This window comes from Microtus oregoni, unplaced genomic scaffold, assembly GCF_018167655.1.
Source record: "Microtus oregoni isolate MIOR12 unplaced genomic scaffold, Mior012 000069F_ref0000032, whole genome shotgun sequence".
Lineage (NCBI taxonomy): Eukaryota > Metazoa > Chordata > Mammalia > Rodentia > Cricetidae > Microtus > Microtus oregoni.
Window position 1 is genome coordinate 386,976 of NW_024543976.1, and position 22,540 is coordinate 409,515.

The window sequence follows — 22,540 nt, forward strand, 5'->3', positions numbered from 1 at the left end:
TGAATATGCACAACACACACATACACACAACAGGAAAAGACACACACATGTATAATTTTACTATTAACACATCCTGTGTATTTCTGCTTCCTCAAGAACCAGTTATTTCACAAATCAAACCATTCCTCTTTTGCCTGCCAAGTCCACCATCCATTTCATTAAATAAACTTTATGAAAACTATTAAGTTAAGCAGAATAATTTGTTTGGTTATATGTGTTGTAAGGAAAAAAAAAACTTTATAGAGCTAACTCAGGTAAAACATGGAAAAGTTTTGGACCATGGGCGATTTTTAGACGTAATACTAGAGTCACTTAAAATAAAAATATTGCTATCTTATTTTTAAAACATAAATTTCTACAGAGCCAAAATACAAAATGTAATTGGGTTAAATTATGACTTATATGAATTTCATAAAAGTTAGCCAACCTACCTTTTTAATTGTCTTTGTTTGAACCAAAGCAAGTTCTCTATTCTCATCCGCTACATACAATGACAGCTTCACATATGGGTCACTGCAAGGAAATAGCTCAGGTTTAATGGTACTATACTTTTTTCATTAAAAACAAACAAGCAAACAAAAGCAGCAAAATGGAATGAAACTGTAAACACCAGGTAATGCCCCAGCTAATATTTAAGTCCATACACTAAGCAGCATATTTTGATAAATGTTCCTGCCAAATAGGCCAAATTAAATAACACAGAAACACACAAAAAAGCAGTGTTCTAACTTTAAAGATGATCTTTCCAATAATCAACTCAAAATAATTAAAGCTGTCATCACTTTCAGACTTTTGACAGATTTTTAGACCTATTATTAGGATTAATGTAATAATAATATTATTATTATTTTCAGAGAGATTATTAGTTTATTTGTTTCCACAAATAAACACATATCAAGAAAACGTAAGTTTACAACCCATTCATATTCTCATTTCTATCATGTGGGTAAATTATTTTTCTTCTAGTGGAGATAAAACTATGATTATTCACCCAAACCATGACAGATAAAATAAACCAACATTTCAGAACTAAACATTGGAGCCTAGGAAATTCAATGGTTATCCAAAGACAGATACTGGAAAAAAAATCTAAATTAAATTTTCCGTTTTCTGACTACAAGTCCTTGCACATATTTCAGTCTTTACCTTGAGAAGCCGCATCCTCCAGCAAGGGAAGTATTGAAAAGTGTAAACTAATGTAGACCATCTACTTAGAGTGCCAACCCACTCAGATTCTCTAGTGTTTCTAACCCAAATGCCCCAAGTTACCCAGGTTTTCATTCTTGAAAAATTGGGGTGGGGACAGTCAGATGGCTCAGCTGGTAAAGAACCTGCCTTGTAAGTCTAAAGGACCCAAGTTCAATTCCTGGTACCCACATAAAAGTGGAAGGAGAGAGATGACTCCACAAGGTTATCTTTTTATCTCCACACAAATGGCTCCACATCTCTCACACACACACACACACACACACACCATGGAAAAATAACCTGTATGCAGGGATTTCTTATCTGTTACTCTCCAGAATCCAGAAAACACAAAAGGTTTCTTACATATTCACCTTCCTGGTTTTACTTATCTAATTACCTATACCTGCTAATTTATTTCTATCACTCTACTGTGCCAGTTTCAAGCCAAACTGAGATATATGTTACTCAGTTGGCCAGAGTGATATACTAACCAAACCCTAGAACTTATAAGAAGTTTGAGGCCTGAGGATGGAAAGAGAGACCATCTTAGAGAGGACACCCCCCGCAACACACACAACAGAAAGAGTTATCCTTAAGTGGCTATCCCAACAGCAATTAAACCTTATTTTACAAATTCCAAAGTATTCTCAAAGATTACAGAAAATGCTTCAAAATGCTGAGAGTACATTAATTCTAAATGGTATCTTCAACAACAACGGTATGTCATAAACCCTTCATAAAAGGCTTGCAGGAAGGCTATAGTCAAGAGAGACAGTACATAAAACACAGGCCGGGAGATGCTTCAGTGGGTGAAGCGCTTGCTGTGCAAGCACCAGGGCCTGAATTCAGATTCCTAGAACCCAGTAAAAGTTGAGTGTGGAGGCACATCCGGGTGGCAGAGATAGGCCTTTCTCAGCTCACTGGCCAGCCAGCGTAACCAAATCATCATCCGCATCCTCCTGATAATAACAGTATGTATTATTAATACTATTAATAGTATTATATCATAATACTAATAATAAAAAAGCAAGAAGCAATTGAGGAAGACAATGTGATCCTCAGGTCCCTATACGCACCTGAAGGGGGTAATTGAATCCACAAACCCGCCCACATTCACTCACACATACACCTTCTACTCCCTACACACACAAAACCAAAGGTCTGTAAAATATTAGTATACAGAAAAAGTTATTTGCCAATCTTACCTTTGTTCATAAATAGAAAGCTTGCCTTGGAGAAGGAACATTTAATTAGATAAATCCACTTTTTACCAAGACACAGCATCAGAAAGACAGCCGCCAAGAGCCAGCACCCACCCCCTGCACAGGGCCACAAGAACACCTTCCGTTGGAGGTCTCTGATCTGCAGCGTGGGTCAAATTTGCCTTTTTGGTCAGTACTGTTCCTTAGTCTTAGTCTATCAGACTCTGAGAGGGATTGCTGGACCCCATGGCTGAAGCCAAACTCAGCCTGAAGAGAGAACCCACAAGTTACATTTCTAGAAAATTCCCAGCTGCAGAGTTACCTGGTGCAGGAACCACACTTGGAAAACCAGTGTTCTAAGTGGTATCTGAAAAGAACATTTTCCAGCAGGAGACTTTATTTCCTTTCTTGTCTAGCCACTGGTCTACTGCTTTGAAAGCTCCTGATGCCTGCACTCAGTCTTGAGAACAGGCTTCTGGTGTAGTGGATGAGGGAGTGCAAACTCTCACAGGTAACCCCACACACTCCACAGAATACCATAAACTGCTATGTTTTCAGATTTTACATCCCTCTGCCATTACAGTTGGCTACTATGTAACTAACCACAACCAGGACGCAGCTAAGCCTCACCTTAATAGAACAGCTGTTCTTCCCCTGGTGATTTATTCACCTTGGGTTATCTTCCCTGACTGGTGGGTGGGGTCTCTGATCTTGGGACAGTGTCTTCCAGCTGCAATGAGGAAGGAATGCCTGTGCGCGTACTGACTGAAGTGCTCGAGATACGACAGACCCTATGAAATATTGACCGAGGAACTTCCGGGTGCACGATTCAGCCTTAAGGGAGCCAAAGGCCAAGGGACTGGAGCAGGCTAAAGGTCAGTGTGGTACAAGTCCAGGGCTGGGGAAAACAATAACTAGTCTAGTTGACTCTGGGCCAGCCCTTCCCATTCTGCTGGGGCTTAACCACGCTCAACGTCGGGCTACTCACGAATGAGGTAGGATGGCGATTCCTAACTCACAGTGCAATAGACTGAACATCACTACTGGTCAGCACAGTGCCCAACAGTACATATGCCCCTGATGCAACAGCTGCTCTCTTAGGAGAGATTTGGGGTTTTCTGGATGCTTCTATTTCCCACGTGTGCTGATTGTTGACCGGGTTGATGCTGATTTGCCACATACTTTGCACTGGGTGTGCCAACCACAACTTGATAGGTATTCCACGCTTCCTTGTTATTCATTCCCACAGGCACCTGGGTAAGATGCTCACAGTAGCCATCGTATTCAAATCAGCCCAGTCCTGGTTCCTAGTTTACAGCTCTGGTGACTAAGCACAGCTCAGGGCTAGCATTAACAGAAATCTGTAAGAAGCTCAGGCCACAAATTGTAGGCCCCTGGAAAAGGAGTGAGAGTCTGCACATCTTTGAAACAGTGGGCTGATCTAGTTAAACATTCCTTCCCCAGGAGAAGCTTTCTATTTCACTGACAAAAAGCCAACTATAACCTCCCTCCTTTTAGCCCCTTTTAAGGAGCCAAGAAATTGGTGCTAGAATTCAAGCCAACTCCTATTTACTGTGAGTGTATTCCATGCCATGTGAGGAGTAAGCCCCAGACTCCGCAGGCCCTGTCCCTACTCCACCTGCTTGGATATCATTCGTGTACAAAAGAAGGTAAAAATCACTTTACAGATGTGAGTCACACAAGGGGCTACAGAAAATCAATGCTAGCCGACAGGGATGCTGAAACAGAAAGCAGAGCCACCAGGAACTGTCAAATGTCACTGAAAAGTAGACCTGTTCACTCATGAGAGTGCATATCAGAGACCTTGCTCGCAGTCCATTCTGATTTTTTCAAACTTCCCAGAAAAAGGGCTTTTTCAACAGCCATCTTCCCCAAGCTCAACATGGAGCCGAGCGCTGGGAATTCTGGGCCTCTACACTAAGAGAGACCAGCTCTTGAGCCTATGTGTTGTTGATGGTGTCGAGGAGAGGGCCTCTGGATCTGTACAGACCTCAACTGGATTTAAATAATTAAGAGATGCGAATCATTCTTGGGGTCTCATTTTCCAACACCCCTCCCCCCATCACCAGAGGCAAAGATCCTGTTCATGAGATCACTCTTCACGGAGAGGTGGACATTGGCCTGTCTGGTTTTCCCTGTTACTCAATCCTCCAGGACACTCTGGACAAGGACCCTGAGTCATAGCACATCGCTGGTGGGGTATTACCTGACCAGCTCCACTCACTCGCGGCAAGCCGCATTCTTTCCTACCTGTATTTACTTGTTTTTATTAGAATAAATAATCCTGACTGAGAACCACATATTTTCCAGAGGGCAGGGCAGGCAGGGGCTGACTTTAATGGGCCACATATTCAAGGCAAATTACATCCAGAGTGGAAGACAAGAGGTCTCTCCTACCGAGGCTGAACATCAGAAACTTGAAAATGGTCCATACTCTGAAGGAAGTTATCATTCCTCTTTGGGAAAGGAAGGTTGTGGATGCCGCAGTGGACACTTGTAGGAAAAGTATGACTTTGTTCCCTACCAACACAGCACACAGGCCTAATGACTACAGCACACGGCATGCCATGTTTACTTTGACTGCCTGGCACACTATGACTTACCCATCCCAGATGGCATCACCGAAAAGCCCCTTTCTTGTTCTTTCCCACGTCTACACTCAGGGTTACACACTTATTTAGAGCCTCAATAAAGAAATCACACTTATAGAAACACTTCAGAGTAAGGGGAAATACCTAGAAAGTGTGACGATAAATAAAACCCACAAACGCATGCAACAACTCAAGCTTTTATAACAGATTATGTAAGCCTGAAGAAAGTTAACACATTGTTAGATGGAAACATTTCAACGCTCTGCCTCCAGAAGGACAAGTTATTGCAAGTTCCCTGGATAAGAGCATGGCAGGAGTAGCCAGTGCATCCGAAGAGCTGATGGATGCCCTTTGACTCCTATTTACCCCTGGTGACTGACCCCACGGGCACTGAGACGTCAGATACCCCACATGCTCATCAAAGCTTCACATAAAATAAGAAAATATTAGAAGCCCACTCTACCCAATTAGGGAAACAAATAAATTATGCTATAACCAGGGAACCAGATTATAAGCAATTAAAATCATATTTTCAAAGATATTTTAAAATAAAAGAAAATATGACATATAACATTAAGGATTAAGCATGATCTAAAAATGTGCCTTAAATTTATAAAATATACAAGTAACTGAGAAAAAAACTAACAAAAATGTCAAGAATCATATGCTTTAGATACTAGGCATGTGATTTATATTTATCTCTTTCCTTATGGCTGTTATTGTTGTGTGCTGTTTCCCCAAATTTCCTGTTGTGAACAAGTATCACTTTTACAAGTGCAAAAAATGTCGTGACAATGCCAATTACAGCTGCACATATGGTTCAGCTCAGATATACGCCAGTGACCAGAGACCTCAATGTCCAAACAGCCCCTCACATTGCTTTTAAACCTAGAAAACGACCTTAAATGCACGACCATGAGGGACTTTTAAAGAATGCTGTACACATGCCAGCCCTCGGGTCTGAACAAACAGAGGTGAGGTATATATTGAAATTTGTCACTGTCGCTAATACAGGCAGTACGTGACTCTTATACGTGATTTTAACAAGTATGAGAAGAGTGGATTAGATTACAGTCACATTCATTCCCACGTTGTTCCGAAGCAGATGTAAAGGGATGCGAAAACTTTACGTCTTGGGCATAAACTGTGACGCTACCCTCAATACACCCTTTGAAACAAAACTTTGGGCACAACTGTGTTGTTTGGAGAAAGTAGTGATTTAGTGCATTGAAGACCCTTCTAAGTCACCGTCTGGGAATCCCTGGCTGAGACTGTCTCCCTCCCTATAAGCAATCTTGCCACTTGCAATCAGTCACTTGGGGTCCCACACCTGGGTCATGGAAACTCCTGAGCACGAGAAGCCCCCTGCACATGTGGCTATCTATCAAAGGCACAGACACTCCTCATTCCACTTGTCGGGACATCAGGTGGCTTGAGAGAATATCAGTGGTAGGAGAGCTCGTTAGGGGGCAACTCACTCAAGACCGATACCTGTTTGTCTTCTGCACAGTCAACACTGTCCAGGAACGCAGCTGAAAGAGAAAACTGCCCCTGGGTGTTGCTGGAATATGCACCTCCCTGTCAAAGGAAATGGGAGTGCTGTGGCCACCTCTACCAGCATTCTTCTGTAAGTAGAATTTCATTTTGCTGTTGTTGCTAAGAATGTTTCCAATACATGAATGGAGTTAAAGAGAGAAAACTAATCATGAGGCCACAGAGCCAGAAGCTTAGATGTTTTTGGAGATTATTCCAAAGAGACTCTGAATGTCCAGTATGTACAAAAGGCTGTGGTGGACACCAAGGTGGAGGAAGGGAGTCAGGGTAAGCAGAAGCAGATGCTGTCTCCTTCCTAGAAGCCAGAGTGAACGAGATACTCACATACAAGCACACACATACATACTGAGCCCACAGGAAAAAGTTACAAACACAAACGCACGCGTGAGTATGCAGAGGCACACACCATCACTAATCCTCCCACTTTCAAAAAGCATGATTCTAGCATGCCTAATCCATGGATGAAGAGAAGAAAGGGGGGGCAAGATTCTGAACTTTGTTCTACTTCCCAAACCCACATTTTGCCCAGCACCCCAAAAAGCCAAAGATTAAAACACAGCTTCTTGGAGAAGACTGGGTTACAATTATCTGTAACTCCAGTTCCAGAGGATTTGATGCTGTCCTCTGACTTCTGCGGGCATTGCACACACGTGGGGCACAGACATGAATGCAACACACGTATGCGTGTAAAGTAAAAATAAATCTTTGAAACAAAGAAAACCAAAAAGATTTTAAAAAGCTGGGAGACAATTATAGGCAGTGCATATACACACACTTATATTAAATACAATGTGCTACATACACACGCATTCACAAATACTCTTTATAGCCATTAGAATTACACCGATAACAAGGTTGACAGTCACTTGTTCTTTGTTTTAAGATTGAAACGCTCTCTAATACCACCACTGCGGAAGGAGACAAACTACTGCAGGAACACATCCAGCTATAAAGAGTGTCATCCTGCTGCACTGTTTTCTAAGTGTCATGCAGCGGCACTATCCAGGAATACAAACGTGCAGTCAATTTGCATGTGGTCCCTTCACCTAGATGGCAGCAACTAGAAAATTTAAAGTTAAAAACACTATGTGTGTGTGGGGTGGGAGGTGGGGATGAGGGAAGGGACAGGAGAGATAGCTCAGTGCTCTTCCAGAGGACTGAGTTTGGTTCTCAGTACTCAAGTCAGACTGCTCATAACTGCCTGTAACTTCAGTTCTAGGGGATCTGATGCCCTCCACTAACTTATGGAGAAACCATCCCCCCAACCTGCACACACACACACACACACACACACACACACACACAAAATGCACCATGAGTGTATCAAGGGAATAAGGTAGTCACATTATTAAGATCAAATAGTAAAGTCTAAGTGGGGATGGTAGTGCACAGCTTCAATGCCAGCACTAGAAAGGCGAAGGCCAGCCTGATCTACATAGCAAGTTCCAGGACAGCTAGGACTACATAGAGTGATGCTGTCTCAAAAACCAAACAACGACAACCACAAACAAACAAAAACAGAACAAAAAGTCTGAAAGAACCTTTGAGAAAGGTATGCAAACATGTTGAGTACAAAAAAGGCCCACTTCTTAGTGTCTGTTAAAGTGTCAGGGCAGCAGGCTCCATCATGGGACAGCATCTGTCTGTGGGTCTCACGCTCCTGAGTAATTACCATGTCAACACACAGCACTGCCTCTATTATCTCTTTAGGGGGCTCCAAAAATAGACTCCGTAAAGAGAGTAAAAGTACTGCTTCCACACAAAATTGAGAGTGGGAGCAATTAACACCTGTTAACCTGTCAGAGAAAACGTAAAACTTCCAAACTGATTAGACAAGACTTTGAAAGGATAAATTTATAAATCAAAAATATAACTCTGGAGCCGGGCATGGGCGCACATGCCTTTAATCCCAGCACTGGTGAGGCAGAGGCAGGTGGATCTCTGTGAGTTAAAGGTTAGGCTGGCCTACAGAGCTAGTTCCAGGACAGCCAGGGCTGTTAAACAGAGAAACCCTGTCTTGAAAACTATATATATATATATATATATATATATATATATATATATATATACATATCTCACTGGAGTGTCTGAGCATCCTCACTAACAACATGACACATTCTGAGAGGTCGTCTAAGAGACTTTAGACAAACCTACTGCCTAATGTAAGTGAGATGAAGAAATAATCCATTCAGAGATACAAAAAAGGAAATAGGTTTCCAAGAATAGAAATGGTTCTGCGAAGATAAACGTCCCTTGCGGTGCTTGCTCCTCAAGCGCTGCAGAGGAACTGGCTCTTAATGTTCCCTCTGCAGTACGTGCTGCAGAAGCTGTCCTGCCATGAGAAGGTGACATCACACACGAGCTCCCATCAGAGAGGACAGCCATGTTCTTTCCCGGCAGTCCCCTGGAAGCCAGAGAAGCCTAAGATAGGGTCCTAGCATTTCTATTATCTCTAACTGCTAAATTACTACCTCTAAGAAGTTCTTTGAAAACCAGTACAATCTTTCGATTTGAGCAATATTTTTTTACTCGAAAATAGGAAGTTTGCTGGCCTTGACTAACCAGGAAACAGAAGGCAACCTGTATGGCCCACGTGCAAAACTGTCACATGAGAAATCTTGTGTCACAGAGAATATGAATTCTAAAGAAAATGAAGACATCAGTGACATTAGATTTTTCCACAGAAGGAATCTCTTGTTCCCCTCACATTCTGTCTTCTACCACAAGTCTTTCTCAAAACCATCTACTCCCAAGTTCATGATGAGGGCTTCCCAATGCTTTCCCTCCTGAGCTAGCTCACAGCAGTTTTGGATGTCCACGGGTCCTCTACTACACACAGACACACACACAGACTCACACACGCACACGCATGCACACGTGCATACACGCACATGCACACACACGCGTGCACACATTTAGAAGACACAAAGTGGCAATGCAGATTCTACATGAACTAGCAGCAGTTGAAATGGTTGAGGAAATCTGGCTGATGAGGAATTCCTGAGGCAAGGGGCCTCACATGGGACAGCCACAAGAATCACCTGGAGCACTGGTTCTCAACCTTCCTGATGCTGTGACCCTTTAATACAGTTCTTCATGTTTTGGTGACCCCCAACCATAAAATTATTTGTTGCTACTTCTTAACTGTAATTTTGCTACTGTTATGAATCATAATGTAAATGTTTGTGTTTTCAGATTTTAGGCGACCTCCATGGAAGGGTTGTTCAATCCCCAAAAGGAGCCGTGCCCCTTGGTTGAGAACCACTGACTTAGAGGGTTTATTAACCTACAGACTTTGGACCTCAATTCTCAATCTTACAATTCACATCACCTCACAGCACATGTTTCTGACAGCTTACTCCTAAGAGCAGACCATTCTGGGACCCATCACAACGCCATCTTTCCCGCTTTGCGGTCTCATTCCACTATGTATGGAGGGTGGGAGACGAAGCAGGAGATAGAGCAGCCTCACGTCTCCTGGAGACTGGGGACTCTGCCTCTGGGTGGCCTTCCCCTTGTCATCTGATGCTATATACATTTACTAGGGTCACCAAAAGGGCAACTATAAGGACTAACTGTAATTATAATTTACCAGCCACCACCACTTTGTGTTTATCTCAGCAGAGTGGAAGCAGGAGCGAAGTGTGTCTAGTATGGGCAAGTCAGGACCTGCCTAGTTAAAAAACAAATGATGGGTCTAAAGCCAGAAGAGTTAGGAGCACCTTGCAACAGTTCAGAGTTCTCCAAGAACTCTGTCCTAAAGGAAACAGGAGGAGGAAAATTGTGAGCTAGGATCTCCTCAGTCCTTTTGTTGTTATGGGAGGTCAGTGGGTTGTGCAGTTATCAGACCTGCTCATCCACGTCCTGCCTGGTTAGACAAAACAGATCACATCAAGCAAAACTTCATAAAACCAACTCTCGGTGATACATGCTCGCTAGTTTAACATACATTGTTTTTGTAAAGTAACCTGTCTGTCCCTGATTAATAAAATAGCATGAGACACACAGAGAAAGACAGAACTGTGCTAATCCAGTGTGGAAAAGGATTTGCAGATGAGTTGTTCTTTTACAGTCTTGCACGGAAGCTCCTGAGCTCACGTCAACCCCCAGTTAAGAGGGAGAGTATGCTGAACAGGCATAAGGCACTGGACTCGATGCCAAAGCAGGGTCCATACCCAACGGTGTCAAATCCCTAAAGAGGGCACGTTCTAAAGGGCAGAACTGCTTGGGCGAATTTAGATTCTATTACCCAACCAGGGAGGAAAACTCCTCTAATTGTGGTGGGGAAGAGTCATCCTGTTCTGAAGAACAGCTTGCTTTTACTTGTACCCAATGTGGCCTTGTCCTTATGAAAAGGAGAGACTGACACCCATAGAGGGGATGCACAGGAAGACATCCTGTTGACAGGGAGGCTGCATCTACGACTGTCACCTGCAGCCAAAAAGCAAGGAAAGAGTCATGGCAGGGTCCTGCTCATACCTCCAGACAGGTGGCTTCCGGTACAGTAGGGCAGTAAATAAATACCTTTGGGCAGGTACCCAGCCCTCATGCCTTGCCATAGTAGTCTCAGCAGAATAGTATCCACTAAAGCTTGCCTTTGCAGGAAGTTGAGGGGTACAAACAGGTTGCAAATGCCTTTTGCTCATTCTTGATCTGTGATACTCAGGACCGTCCCTGAACAATTCCCTGTGGGGGCTGGGATAGGGCCCACAGTCAAATGTTAATCACCTATGCAGCTACATACATGAAAATGTAAGCTGAGTGTGACACACGGAGGCTGGAAATACTTCCATGTCTGTTCACAGACTTTTCCTCTCAAAAGTCTGAAACTGCAGATAAGGGATTGAGGACCTGTATGAAGTTGTGGCACGCTGAAGGTGTTTCTAATGCCACTCTGCCAACCACACTCGACCTGCTATGAACCCCAAACCACAAGACCACCCCTGAAATCCTAACATTTCAAAGGGTCAAAAGCAGCTCCTCACCTTCCAGAAAGACCATTTGTTAGATCTTTTTTTAGTAGTTTTATCTTCAAGTCTGTTAACAGGCCAGCAAACCACCACACACTTAAGCCCTCCATTATTTTGAGTGCTGTGGCGAACTCAAAACAGAACTGGAGAGAGCGCAAAGTGACTGCATTATAATCACCAGAAAAGGGACTAGATTATAATAAACCTCTTCCCTTCTAAAGAGATGGGTATCCAGGGGACATATTCTCATATATAGGCGGTTAATATATGCTAAGTGCCGACATTTAAATCTGGGCCCATAGATTATCAAGAAAGGCTGGCAGAAGACATGAGACTCAGCACTCATTTGCACTAAAAGTCTGGGCTAACCCCCACCACCAGGCCCACAGCATCCCTTGACACATCTACAAAGCTGGGTGTCCACTGGGAACCGTTCACAGTTCCCAAGTCATCTAAAGGATAGTTGGGTCTTAGTTGTGGCCTTGTTAAATCTCATAGACATCTGAGAGGCATTCAGATTTTTAAAAATCTTCCCCTAAATTATTGTATTAGGTGGGAGAGGGTGTTGGAAGAGTTCTCCAGAGCCTAGTGTGGACTCTACAGAGTCAGTCATAGGGAACTGTGTCCTCACTCATATTGTCTCTCATAAACATGTATGCTGGAGCACTGCAAGTCCTCTACTAGATAGGTGATCGTGTCTTACAGATACATTTACTTCTCCCTGCGCATGGAACCCTCAAGAAGAAAGAGTTCCATCATAGGATAATAGCACAGGGAAACTCAAGAGTTTACAGGGAACAAAACGTACTTCTCTCCCATAATAGCTGACATCAAACCTCTACTATATTTAACAACCAGAATGTGGGCTCCTCCTTTTACTTTCGCTCTGTGCTTTAGTAAGTGGAGTGTCTAGCTTAGTTGGCTTGCCAACAGCCACGTCTGTCTTGTTCTCCAATGGTGTCAGTGTAGCACTCTCCACGCTTTCAGCCCACTCGGCCCAGTACACCGCGGCCGTTGGTTTAGATGTATGCCAGGGCCTTTTTTCCTACCTCTACAGTTACCCTTTGTGCTCCAGGCAGCCAGCGGCTCTTCCAAACAAACCCCATAAGAGTAGGCATCTCCATTCTCTGCATTCATACAGTCAATCGTGCTGAGGCCCCTCCTTCCCGAGGCTCACTGCCTCCCTGCACCACGTGCTCCTTTTCAAGGCTATAAATTTTAATTCCCACTGTTTATATCTTAGGCGTCTAAATATTTCACGGGACCCTGCAGCAAACGGTTCCCTCACATATAATTTGTAGAGGGCTGACTTCTTGCCAAACATTCTGAGAAGGTAACTTCTCCCCAGAGCTGTACAGTTAGAAAAATCACAACTTGCTTAAGTTGCTAAAATGTGGGATTTTTCAGCATGTTTATCTCATATCTGTTATGCAAACTAAGTAGAAATCTCACTGCTTTCAACTTGCTTCATATTCTACTCTTCTTTAATATGTGGGGCCTCAGGGCTGTCAAGAGTATCATAGAGTATAAGTCCAAATACACGCATGCAAGAATGCACACATGCAATGGGGGAAAAGTTTCACAGTGAACTTCATGCTACAGATATGACCAGATACTGAAAAAGAAAGCCTCAGGAAACATTACTATTTGAGACCTCACTCAGGGAGGAAACAAAATGACAGTTCATTCCAGAAACCTGAATGAGATGATTGGTTGTCACTTTAAAAGCAGATGGGCGCTCACATGAAGAGCGCTGGCCCCCAGCTTATGTTCTCGGTGCACTTTTCACGTTGTTTTCCATCCCTTTTCAAAATAAAGATGCATGAACGTCAGTCCACAGACAAACTCTCAATAAAGGTGAACAATTGGGAGGGCAACAAAGCTCCAATTTCTGCTGAGCAGATATGGAGTGAGATATCACTAAACATGGCCAACACTTCCATCAGACCTGTGTCACATGGGGGAGCAGCAAGCAGGGATATGTCCTCTCTCCCTAAGGTGTCATTGGGAGGCAAACAGTACGCTGGAATGCTGCAGGCAACGCGATCTTGCTTTCCATCAAGTAGGACAGCACCTGGCAGCTACGCCGAATCATCCATGAATGAGCCAAAGGCACGGACTGGGTCTCCTTTGAGTGAGCACATGCCTGATCCTCCACATAATGTAAGAAGTGGACTTTGTAAAAGGACGATTACACACTGTAGCAAAATACCAATTCACCTATACTTAGGTTTACATACCTATAGTCTATCATTCTGAAGAGATTTGGAAAGTTAAATAGCCATAAAAGGCTATATGACCAGTAAAGATGACCCATAGTAGAGGCCAGTACTTAAGTGTGCACAGTAATCACTTAGGGATCTGCTCAAACTGCAGACTCTGGTCCCAGTGTGAACTGGTCTACAGCCAGCAATTCTACTGGTATGAGGAGTCTCCAAAGACAATCTGAACACAGCTGTCTTAGGAGAGTACAGGCAGGTGTGCTGGAGTGCTTAGGCTCTTATCAGGAACTAAGACGATAAAACAGGGCGTGGGGGTGCATGCCTGCAATCCCTGCACACAGGAGGAAGGAGAAGCAGGAGAGTCAAAAGTTCAAAGTCACCTAGCCTAGGCTAGACACCAGACTTTTCTCAATAAAGAAGGGAGAGGGGAAGAATGACTTAAGAACCCTAAAGCTCTATGTCAATGTCCCCCCAACTTCATCTTCCATCTCTTTTCACTCTGAGGTGTTCCCTGGCTGGGCTCACTTGACCCCCAAAGCATATCTCCTCCTTCACGACTATTAACCATCAAGTGAGAAGTCTAATGCTCCAGCTGAGGCCGAGGGCATAAAGAAGGGCCCTTCTAGTCACCTCACTGATTAAACATCTCAAGGACAAAAGTCTTGTACTGACTAGTTTCTGTCAACCTGGTACAAGTCAGAATCATTTGGGAAGAGGGAACCTCAATCAAGAAAATGCTTGCCCCCACCAGATTGGCCCACATGCAAGCCTGTAGACATTTTATTTTGATTAATGATTGCTATGGGAGAGCCCAGACAACTGTGGGCAGTGGTACCCCTGGGCAGGTATTCCTGGGTGCTATAAGAAAGCAGGCTGAGCTAGCCATAGGGAGCAAGCCAGTAAGCGTCCTCCATGACCTCTGCATTAGCTTTTGCAGGCCATTCCAGCACTGACTGCCCTTCAGGATGAACTACAAGGAGTAAGGAGACATATCCTTTTGTTTTCCGTCCTAAGACAAGTCTCAAACCCCAACCTTCCCTACAACTTGTTAATGAGGCTGATTATTACGCACGTCTCCTAAGCTAAACATGTGGAGCTCATTCCCTTCACTGCCTGGTAACCTACACCATAAAATCCAAACCGGAGACATATACAGTCTGCCCAGCTTTAGAACCGCTTGCTGTGCCGTCTGCCCAGCGCGGGACACTGCCCGCCTTTCAACATCAGCTTCCATGTGTTTCACTATGAATTCAACCACGGAGCTTTCCTGAGAGTTCTCGGCACACGATTCTTCATTCTGTGCCAGAAATGCCCTACCCTACCTGGCCTGCATATGCCCTTGAAGACAAACTCCATTGTTTCCGAGAAGATGCCCTAGCCCCATGCCCACCTCCGTTGGCAGGTGCAGATCAGTATAGCAACCGTTTACTCTTCCTCCGTTGTTCTGGGAGCTCTCTGCCAATGTGGCCCTGTCCTGGTCATTTGTGTGCGTCGTGTTGCAGTCATACAGTGAGTCCATAACAATGGACTGCTTTAGAGGGTGCAGCGCTGGTCCTAAGGCACACTTGGCATTGTGGGAAATAGGGATAAGGGTGTGTGTGTGGAGGGAGGGAGAGATAACCTCCTGTTCGTATCGTGGGCCCTATAGATTGGTATTCTGGATGTAATGTTTCTAAACCGGGAGTAAACCGGAGAGCCAGCCACACAAACACCTTATATTTTGTGTGAGATTTCTTGGTTGTTTTTCTGATGTCATGTCTGAAACAAAGAGTTCAATAGTCATGGAGCAGAGGCTGAAAGTGAAAGATAATTCACCCTTAGAGACTAATCAATAAGGGACCAAGGGTAAATAAAACCACAGCAGAACATGTAACTGCGGCATGTTGAGCACTGTAAGCCAGACTGGTAATTAGGGAGGAAACCCACAGTGAGCAAATCACTGGCTTTGCCAGGGAATGGCTACAAGAAGCTCCACCGAATTCCGGTGGCAGACGGACCTCTTCCTGGAACAGAGGATAGGGTCCAACTGTAATGCCTAGAAAAGCACGTGGGAAAGTCTAAGCACGGAGAGCCCCCCAGGCAAACCCATTCCACTCCTGCCTGAAGGTGGAGCGAGGTGACCCACAGACAGCTCACCTTTAGTCTAGTGTTGACAACTCAGAAGAAACCACAGGCCCTAGCAAGCTCATCTCCGGATCATCAAGTCCTGTGGATACTCACAGGAAGGCCACACACAGCCTCCCCTCCTGGCCTGTCAGGGAGAACAGCTTTCCCCTCCCAGCCCTTCATTTATTACTCACTGGGTACCTACCACTTGTCAATTGTCTAGAACCCCCGGGGGAGGAAGACAGAGGAAACTAACTCCCCACACCTCAGTGGAGTTTGCATCCTAGCAGGAAGGAGCAATTAGAATGCAGAATAAACCATCTACACAGGGTTACAAGACATGAACAGAAGCCGCTTTCCCAGGGAAAGCAGCAGAGAAGAGAGGACTCCCATGCGGAGGGGGATGCTGGCCACAGGGGAACCTTGCTGGGACTGCCTAGTGTGTATGAACAGTACTAATAGTCATCTAGCTGATGAAGACAGGCCTTTCCTCCCTCCCCTTTCAGTGGTGGCTGGCTTGGTTTCCTTGACTCGGTATGACACAGCAAGGGGAACCCAGGTATGCCCTATGGAGAAAGAGATGCCCAGGTTTCCTTTCAGCTCTGTCACTCAAAACAGCCAGAAGTCACCATCTCCATTTCACTAATAGTGACAAGATATCAATGGGCTAGGGAGACAGGTTCTATTGCCACTCTAGCCCTGTGGTGCTGTTATAAGCTTTGAGGAGCTGCTGGCTTGTTGATGCAGCTTAGATTTAGACGGTGGTCACTGTACGCTGCTCATGCCTCAGACTCTGAAAGAACTGAGGAAAACGTCCTTTATGTCCAACGGTGCTGAATGTAGTTCTAGAGAGAACAGAACTGTATCTCTACAGGTGAGCCCACGCTCACTTCTCTCCCTAGCATTTATCCTGCATGTGCAAAGCAACAACTTACCAGGTGGAGACTCAGAAGCTGTTGTAAGAGATCCTAATCCCAAGAGGAAAAAAACGGGGCTCTGAGGTCACTTTATCTAATACAACTCTGCAAATGACCAAACTGAGAGACAGAGAATCCCCTGTGCCAGGTCCCCGTGAAACTCAGGACAAATGGCTAACTGTGGTGCCTATTTAACAAACCAACATACACACTGGCCTCCAGGCTCACTTGGTACTTAAGGCTCCTCTCTGCTCTTCCCACCCCTCCCCCCTACCCTAAACCTCTCCAGCTCAGGGGCTTCAATTTCCTCCTCTCAGCTTCTCTTTCCTATATAAACCTGCCATTTCAGCCACGTTTTCTTGGTCCTGTGCTCTTTCTCTCCTGGTCCCTTATTTTGCCCCCTCTCTCATCTCATCCCCTGTCTACTCTTCTGATGGACCTGTTCAGTCTGGATCTTTTCACGTGCTTTTGGTTGAACTCTCCCTTTCATTGACAATAAAACCCTTTTTCTCAAACAAATCTAGGAGCAGCAATGTATTCACTTTCATTCACCCTGACCACCAATGCACCAGACATAATTTTGATCCTTTATTTCCGTCACCTACTGCTCCTGCTGAAGTGGGGAGAGTGACTGACTTCACCCTGAGGCTTTCCCACAGATGCCGTGAGAGGTTCTAGCTTCCCATATCAAAGAGAAGAGTCCTGAGGAGCCCTGCTGACAGGGAATTTGATGGGAAAGCGTTCCCTGTAAGTATTTTCCCATTCTGCTCTAAGACCAATGGCCATTGACCTCCAAAGGCCCAATATTATACAGCTTCTCTGGGAAGGATGCTTTCGGGAATTTGTTAAAGCAGGCTTCTTAACACAAACTTGGTGCCAGCCACAACTTTCATTCTAATCCTAACCAGCCAGACTGGACAACAGGAGGACCAGAAGAAACCACAAACACTCAGGCAATTGCCATTTCCTTCCCTGACTGCTTTTCTTTATGGTTCCTAACCCTATCATAAGCGGATGATCTGTGGACTCGATGATTATGGTTTATCAGGTCCAGCAGGCTGAAGGTTCCCTGCAGGCAGACAGGCAAGTCCCTGGCCCAGGCCCTCCCTAATGAGCTCTTGGCCTCTCCAGCACCTTTACTGGGAGGGGCCCCCAAACGACTCAGGACATACTGGTCAGATAAAGGAGTGCATTTCACCTTCCAGCCAGGAGGCCACCGAGATTCTAACCAGTTCATACTCGATTAGGATCTCAGGGAATGCTTTTTTACTTAATTCTCTGATCACATTCCTTCCCTCCCCGAAAATAAATAAGCTAAGCTAAATATAGATGTGTATAAGCACAACAAAATAGCAACTTAATTATCACTCGGGGCGGACCCAAGATTAGGCAACCACAAGAGGCTATGGAGAGGCAGGAGAGGTGGGCTGCTCCCCGCCTCACCCTCTCTTTTCTGCTCGATCTCATTGTGAGGCTTCCCCCCCCCTCCATAACTGGGGACTGCTATATGGAGCTTTGGCATCAAATCTCCTAGGCTCATGTCACTCTCAGAATCAAGTTTTCATGACGCTATTCCTAAGAAGGAACGTTTGCATCATCTCTGGGAACTCTCATTTCCAAACAGGAGGTGACACGGCCTTAGACCTGTGTCCTCTCCTTCTCCACTTCTGTCCTTTTCTCGGTGTGTCTCACACACTCATCCCCACCGGCTGTTGTCATCTTTTTAGTAGCTGAGTTTCTTTCTTTTGTAGAAGCGGAGCTCTCTAGGAACAGAACGACTCCAGTTACGCTGCAAGATTTCCCACCAACAAAGAATCAAGAAGCAGCCTAGTTAATTAAAACTGGCGACCACATTACCCTGATTAGGGTGATAAATCAAATCTTCGAGAAACATCCTCACTTTGCCCAATGCTACAGAACTGCGAATACATTCACTATAAAACAAACCAAGGAAAAATCAGAATAGAACTAAGAAAATGTCAGTCTAACAAAAGCTGACAAGCATAAGAAATATATTCCTCAGAAGCTAAAGAGGCAGCTGGCACTCATTCTGAAGTGCTAAAAGAACGAGAAGAGAAATTTTTAAGCAACGAGCAAGACAAGTGCTTAAACCATTTACTCAATGAGTTAGTTACTTAAATACAATACTAGACAGAACAAACCTATTGTAGACAAACCATTCACTCATTTACCTCAGATCTCATTCTACTGAAAACCTCAACAACAACAAAGCGAGACCATGGAATAGAGTAGCATTCTAGACACGGTCACACCTGATTCCTTACAAAGCCAGACTTCCCTGAGTCGGAAGCTTACCTCCCGCTAACTGAGCTCTCAAACTCACACTGGCAAAGACCCCAAAGATCACATCCCTGGGATTCTGAAAGGCTGTTGCCCAGGAATTCATCACCACGTGCCTTCCAATTCTGTGACAAGGGTTTCCAGTCACCGACCGGGGTCAGAAGAGGCTGTTTATAACTACATGTGATTCTCTGCCTGCAGCGGGCCACATGAGTAAGAGCGGTGAGTAAGACAGTTAACATCACTGAAAGCAGGCTGTGCTAGGTCGTTCTGCGGAAGCCACCGACTACACTTGAATCTGCCAAGTCCGCATTTTCACTTGGTCTGAAATTCCACTATTCGCTGCCTGAGGGGTGATGCCGCGTCATGGGTTTTTCCAGAAATGTCCACATGTTCTTACGTTTTCTAGAAGAAAAATCAATCCTTTGTTTCCAGGGAGCACGTCAATCAGCAGGTGGACTCTTAAGCCTTCTAATAACCACGGTGAACAAAGCGGCTGGCCTGTGTCTCAGCCGTGAGGAAGCAGTTTGTATCACCTGATTACATCCCCTGGTTAGCTGGGTGGATTCATCTCTGGTGAACACTGAAGAGAGGAGGCGCGGCTGGATCCCAGGACCACTGGTGGGAATCTCCATTTGTACCTAGACAATGGTTCTCAACCTCTGGGTCATGACCCGTTCAGGGGTTTAATATCAGGTATACTGCAATATCAGATACATGTATTATGATTAATAACCAATAAAACTACAGTTATGAAGTGGCAACAAAATAATTTTATATGGCTGGGGGGGGAGGTCACACTAACATGAGGAACTGAATTAAAGGGTTGCAGTATTAGAATGGTTGAGAACCACTGGCCTAAATGATGGAATGGCTCCTGGGACCTGCCTACCCACTGCCCGTCCATCTGTACCCCCTCAGAATCAAACCAGGCCAGGTACAAGTAAAGCTCAAATATTTACTGAGGCGAGAGCGCTCCAAGGAGCTCTCTGCAGAATTTTGAGCTAATGGGGACATAATCCAAACAGCTGAGAACACGCGCCGCTGCTGTGGCTCTAAAGTGAATGACCTCAGAGACCAGGGATCCTAGCTGGCCCACCTCTAGGTAAGCCCTCTGCACAATTACAAAGCTTACAGCATCGGTGAGGAGCCAACTCCATTTCTACCTGGCTCAGAAAAGGCTCTGTAAGTAGCTATCTCTGAAAGAGCTCTCGCAGGTGTAGACTCATAAAAATTTAAATAGGACACCTGGAATGAAATGTAGACCATCAACAGATCCTCCATCCCCGAACAACACCGCATCACCAAGAAAGGTACCTTCTGCGAGCCAGGAATGGCGGCATCTCAGGCCAGCACAGAGTTCCTCTGGGCTGCGTTTTTTACAGTCCTCGTGGAACCCTTGCCACATTCAGCTGCAATCCTTGATTCCACGAAGTCTTTTTGAGTAGAAAAGCCAATTTTCATGAAAACAAGGGCGGTGAACACGCTTAAGAAAGCCAAGGTACCACCAGCTCCTGCTTCCTTTTCTCTTGCCTGATTAAATAAAAGGCCTTTTTTCCCCTCGGTTCCTGATGTCGCTGGCACAGTATTCGGTTTCGCATGGGAGAGAAGAAGCTAACCCTGTCTTTTAAATTCCCTCTTCTTCCTTTGATATAGTTCGGCTAGTTGCTCCCCTCTGCCAGAATCAAATCTAATTCAAATGCACGTTGACGATGCACTTTTCAATGGGAAATAAAGAGATGACAATCAACTCAGATCTGACTGTAGCTTTTGATACGTCACATTTTTGAGCCATTTCCATTCCTTTTAGAGCCTGGCTATCTTCACAACACTATCAGAATACCCATGGAAAGTAACCAGGACCATTAATAGAAGGCGTGGCACACAGTCATTGATTCCCGGCTTAGGGATACACTGCTAAACTAACAGTTTATGAATCATCAGATGAGACGGTCAAGAAACAAATATCACATGTTAATCACACCGAGTATCTGCATGCATGAGTAACATACATGAGAAACAACAGCAAAACACAAAAGAATTATTTCCGTGGAATGTGTTCTGGACTTTCATTCTGATCCTCTCAAGAAACGAAATTTATAAATTCAGTTAGTATAAGTTACGTAAGCCAAGTCCTGACAGGAAGTAAGGACCGCCATCTAACGATTTGAATATAAACCACGAGCCTTCTCTAAGTGCCGACCCATGGTATTTCAGCCAAGGACAGCCGGGACCTCCCTCTCCGCCAGTGAAAGATCACAAAAACAGGGACTCAACACACCACAGGAACGTTGTTGAATGTTCTGCCCAAAGCACTTATTTCTATCAGAGGACAATAGTCACAGAATTTAAGTGGTGGCCATTTTCATTAGATTTAAAAGATAACAAAAATAACCTTCCTGTGTTCCTTGGGAGATGAACACTATACATTTTTCTAAGCCATCAAGACAGAGAAGAAAGCGAAAAGAGATCAGGGTTCAGACCACAGCCCCTTTCAAGCTTGTCTACCAAACCTTTACACATAAGGAAGAAACAGGCCAGCTATCGCTAACCCTCAAAAGCATTTACAATGGAAACTCTTGGTATGTGCTAGAGTAACGCCACTGATATGAAAACAGTATTACGACAAAATCAAACTCTATGCCTATGGATGCCAAACTCCCACATAACGAACTTACAGTGGTGTCTTTGTTCTTACCTGTCACTGTGCTCAAGAATCAAGACAAACAAGGAATGTGTGCTTCTGGAAAGTGCTGGGCTGGACTGGTGTGGATGGAAGTCTACCTAGGCAACCCTGGGGCTCCTTGTCCGGTCTTCTGCCTTCCTGGCTTTCAAAGCAGTGTCTACACACAACCTCTGCTGACACTCCGGGAACACCAGCAAGTTTTAACACATCTGAGAAAGCCTGCCAGCAGCTTGCTGCTTAGGCTGATGATTCACCTCAATGACAGCTAGACCAGAATGCTTCTTGGTGGGAACAAGAGTTAAGTCAAGCTCCGCCCCATCCCCAGCTAAGGATAGAGTAACTCCACCCAGCTCTGCAATTAATTAGAATCCTCTCACCCAATGCCCTACAGTAAAGTTACCTGCAAAAGTGTCTTTTCTCCAAATGACAGTCCTCTATGGATGGATGACGCCAGCATAGGATGTGAGCAGGGGTCATACTGTCTGCTTCCTGGTGCTGTCTGGCTTGCTTAGAGCACTGGTTCTCTGGACAGGCGGGGCATTAGCCTTCCACCCTTCACTCTTTTCATTCACAGCTCACTCAGTTTTTGTTCTGTTCTCTTTGCTGGGCCCCACACCAACTAGACTGAAAAGTCCAACTCCCTGTCTCTCAGAGAGCTTAAAGTGGCCACAGAAATAACAATCCGATGGTCACCATACTGAAAAGAAACAGTAGGCGAGATTGGCTCTTCCAGGGAAGATGAGCCTTGTCTACAAACCCACAATCCCAGTTTTCAGCCCCCC

At 44.8% G+C, this 22,540-nt stretch overlaps 1 protein-coding gene across 5 annotated transcripts in view; it reads right to left on the reverse strand.

Moving 5' to 3' along the window:
- The window catches only part of LOC121440679 (E3 ubiquitin-protein ligase NEDD4-like), a 323,668-nt gene that overhangs the window by 141,611 nt on the left and 159,517 nt on the right, over positions 1–22,540 (reverse strand). For 4 of the 5 annotated variants that reach the window (XM_041641480.1, XM_041641476.1, XM_041641477.1 and 1 more), the window contains one exon: positions 432–513. In XM_041641480.1, coding sequence (XP_041497414.1) covers positions 432–513 — 82 coding nt within the window. Of the gene's footprint in view, positions 1–431; positions 514–2,712; positions 2,732–22,540 lie in introns of those variants that run through there. The other variant, XM_041641482.1, reaches the window with a different exon arrangement.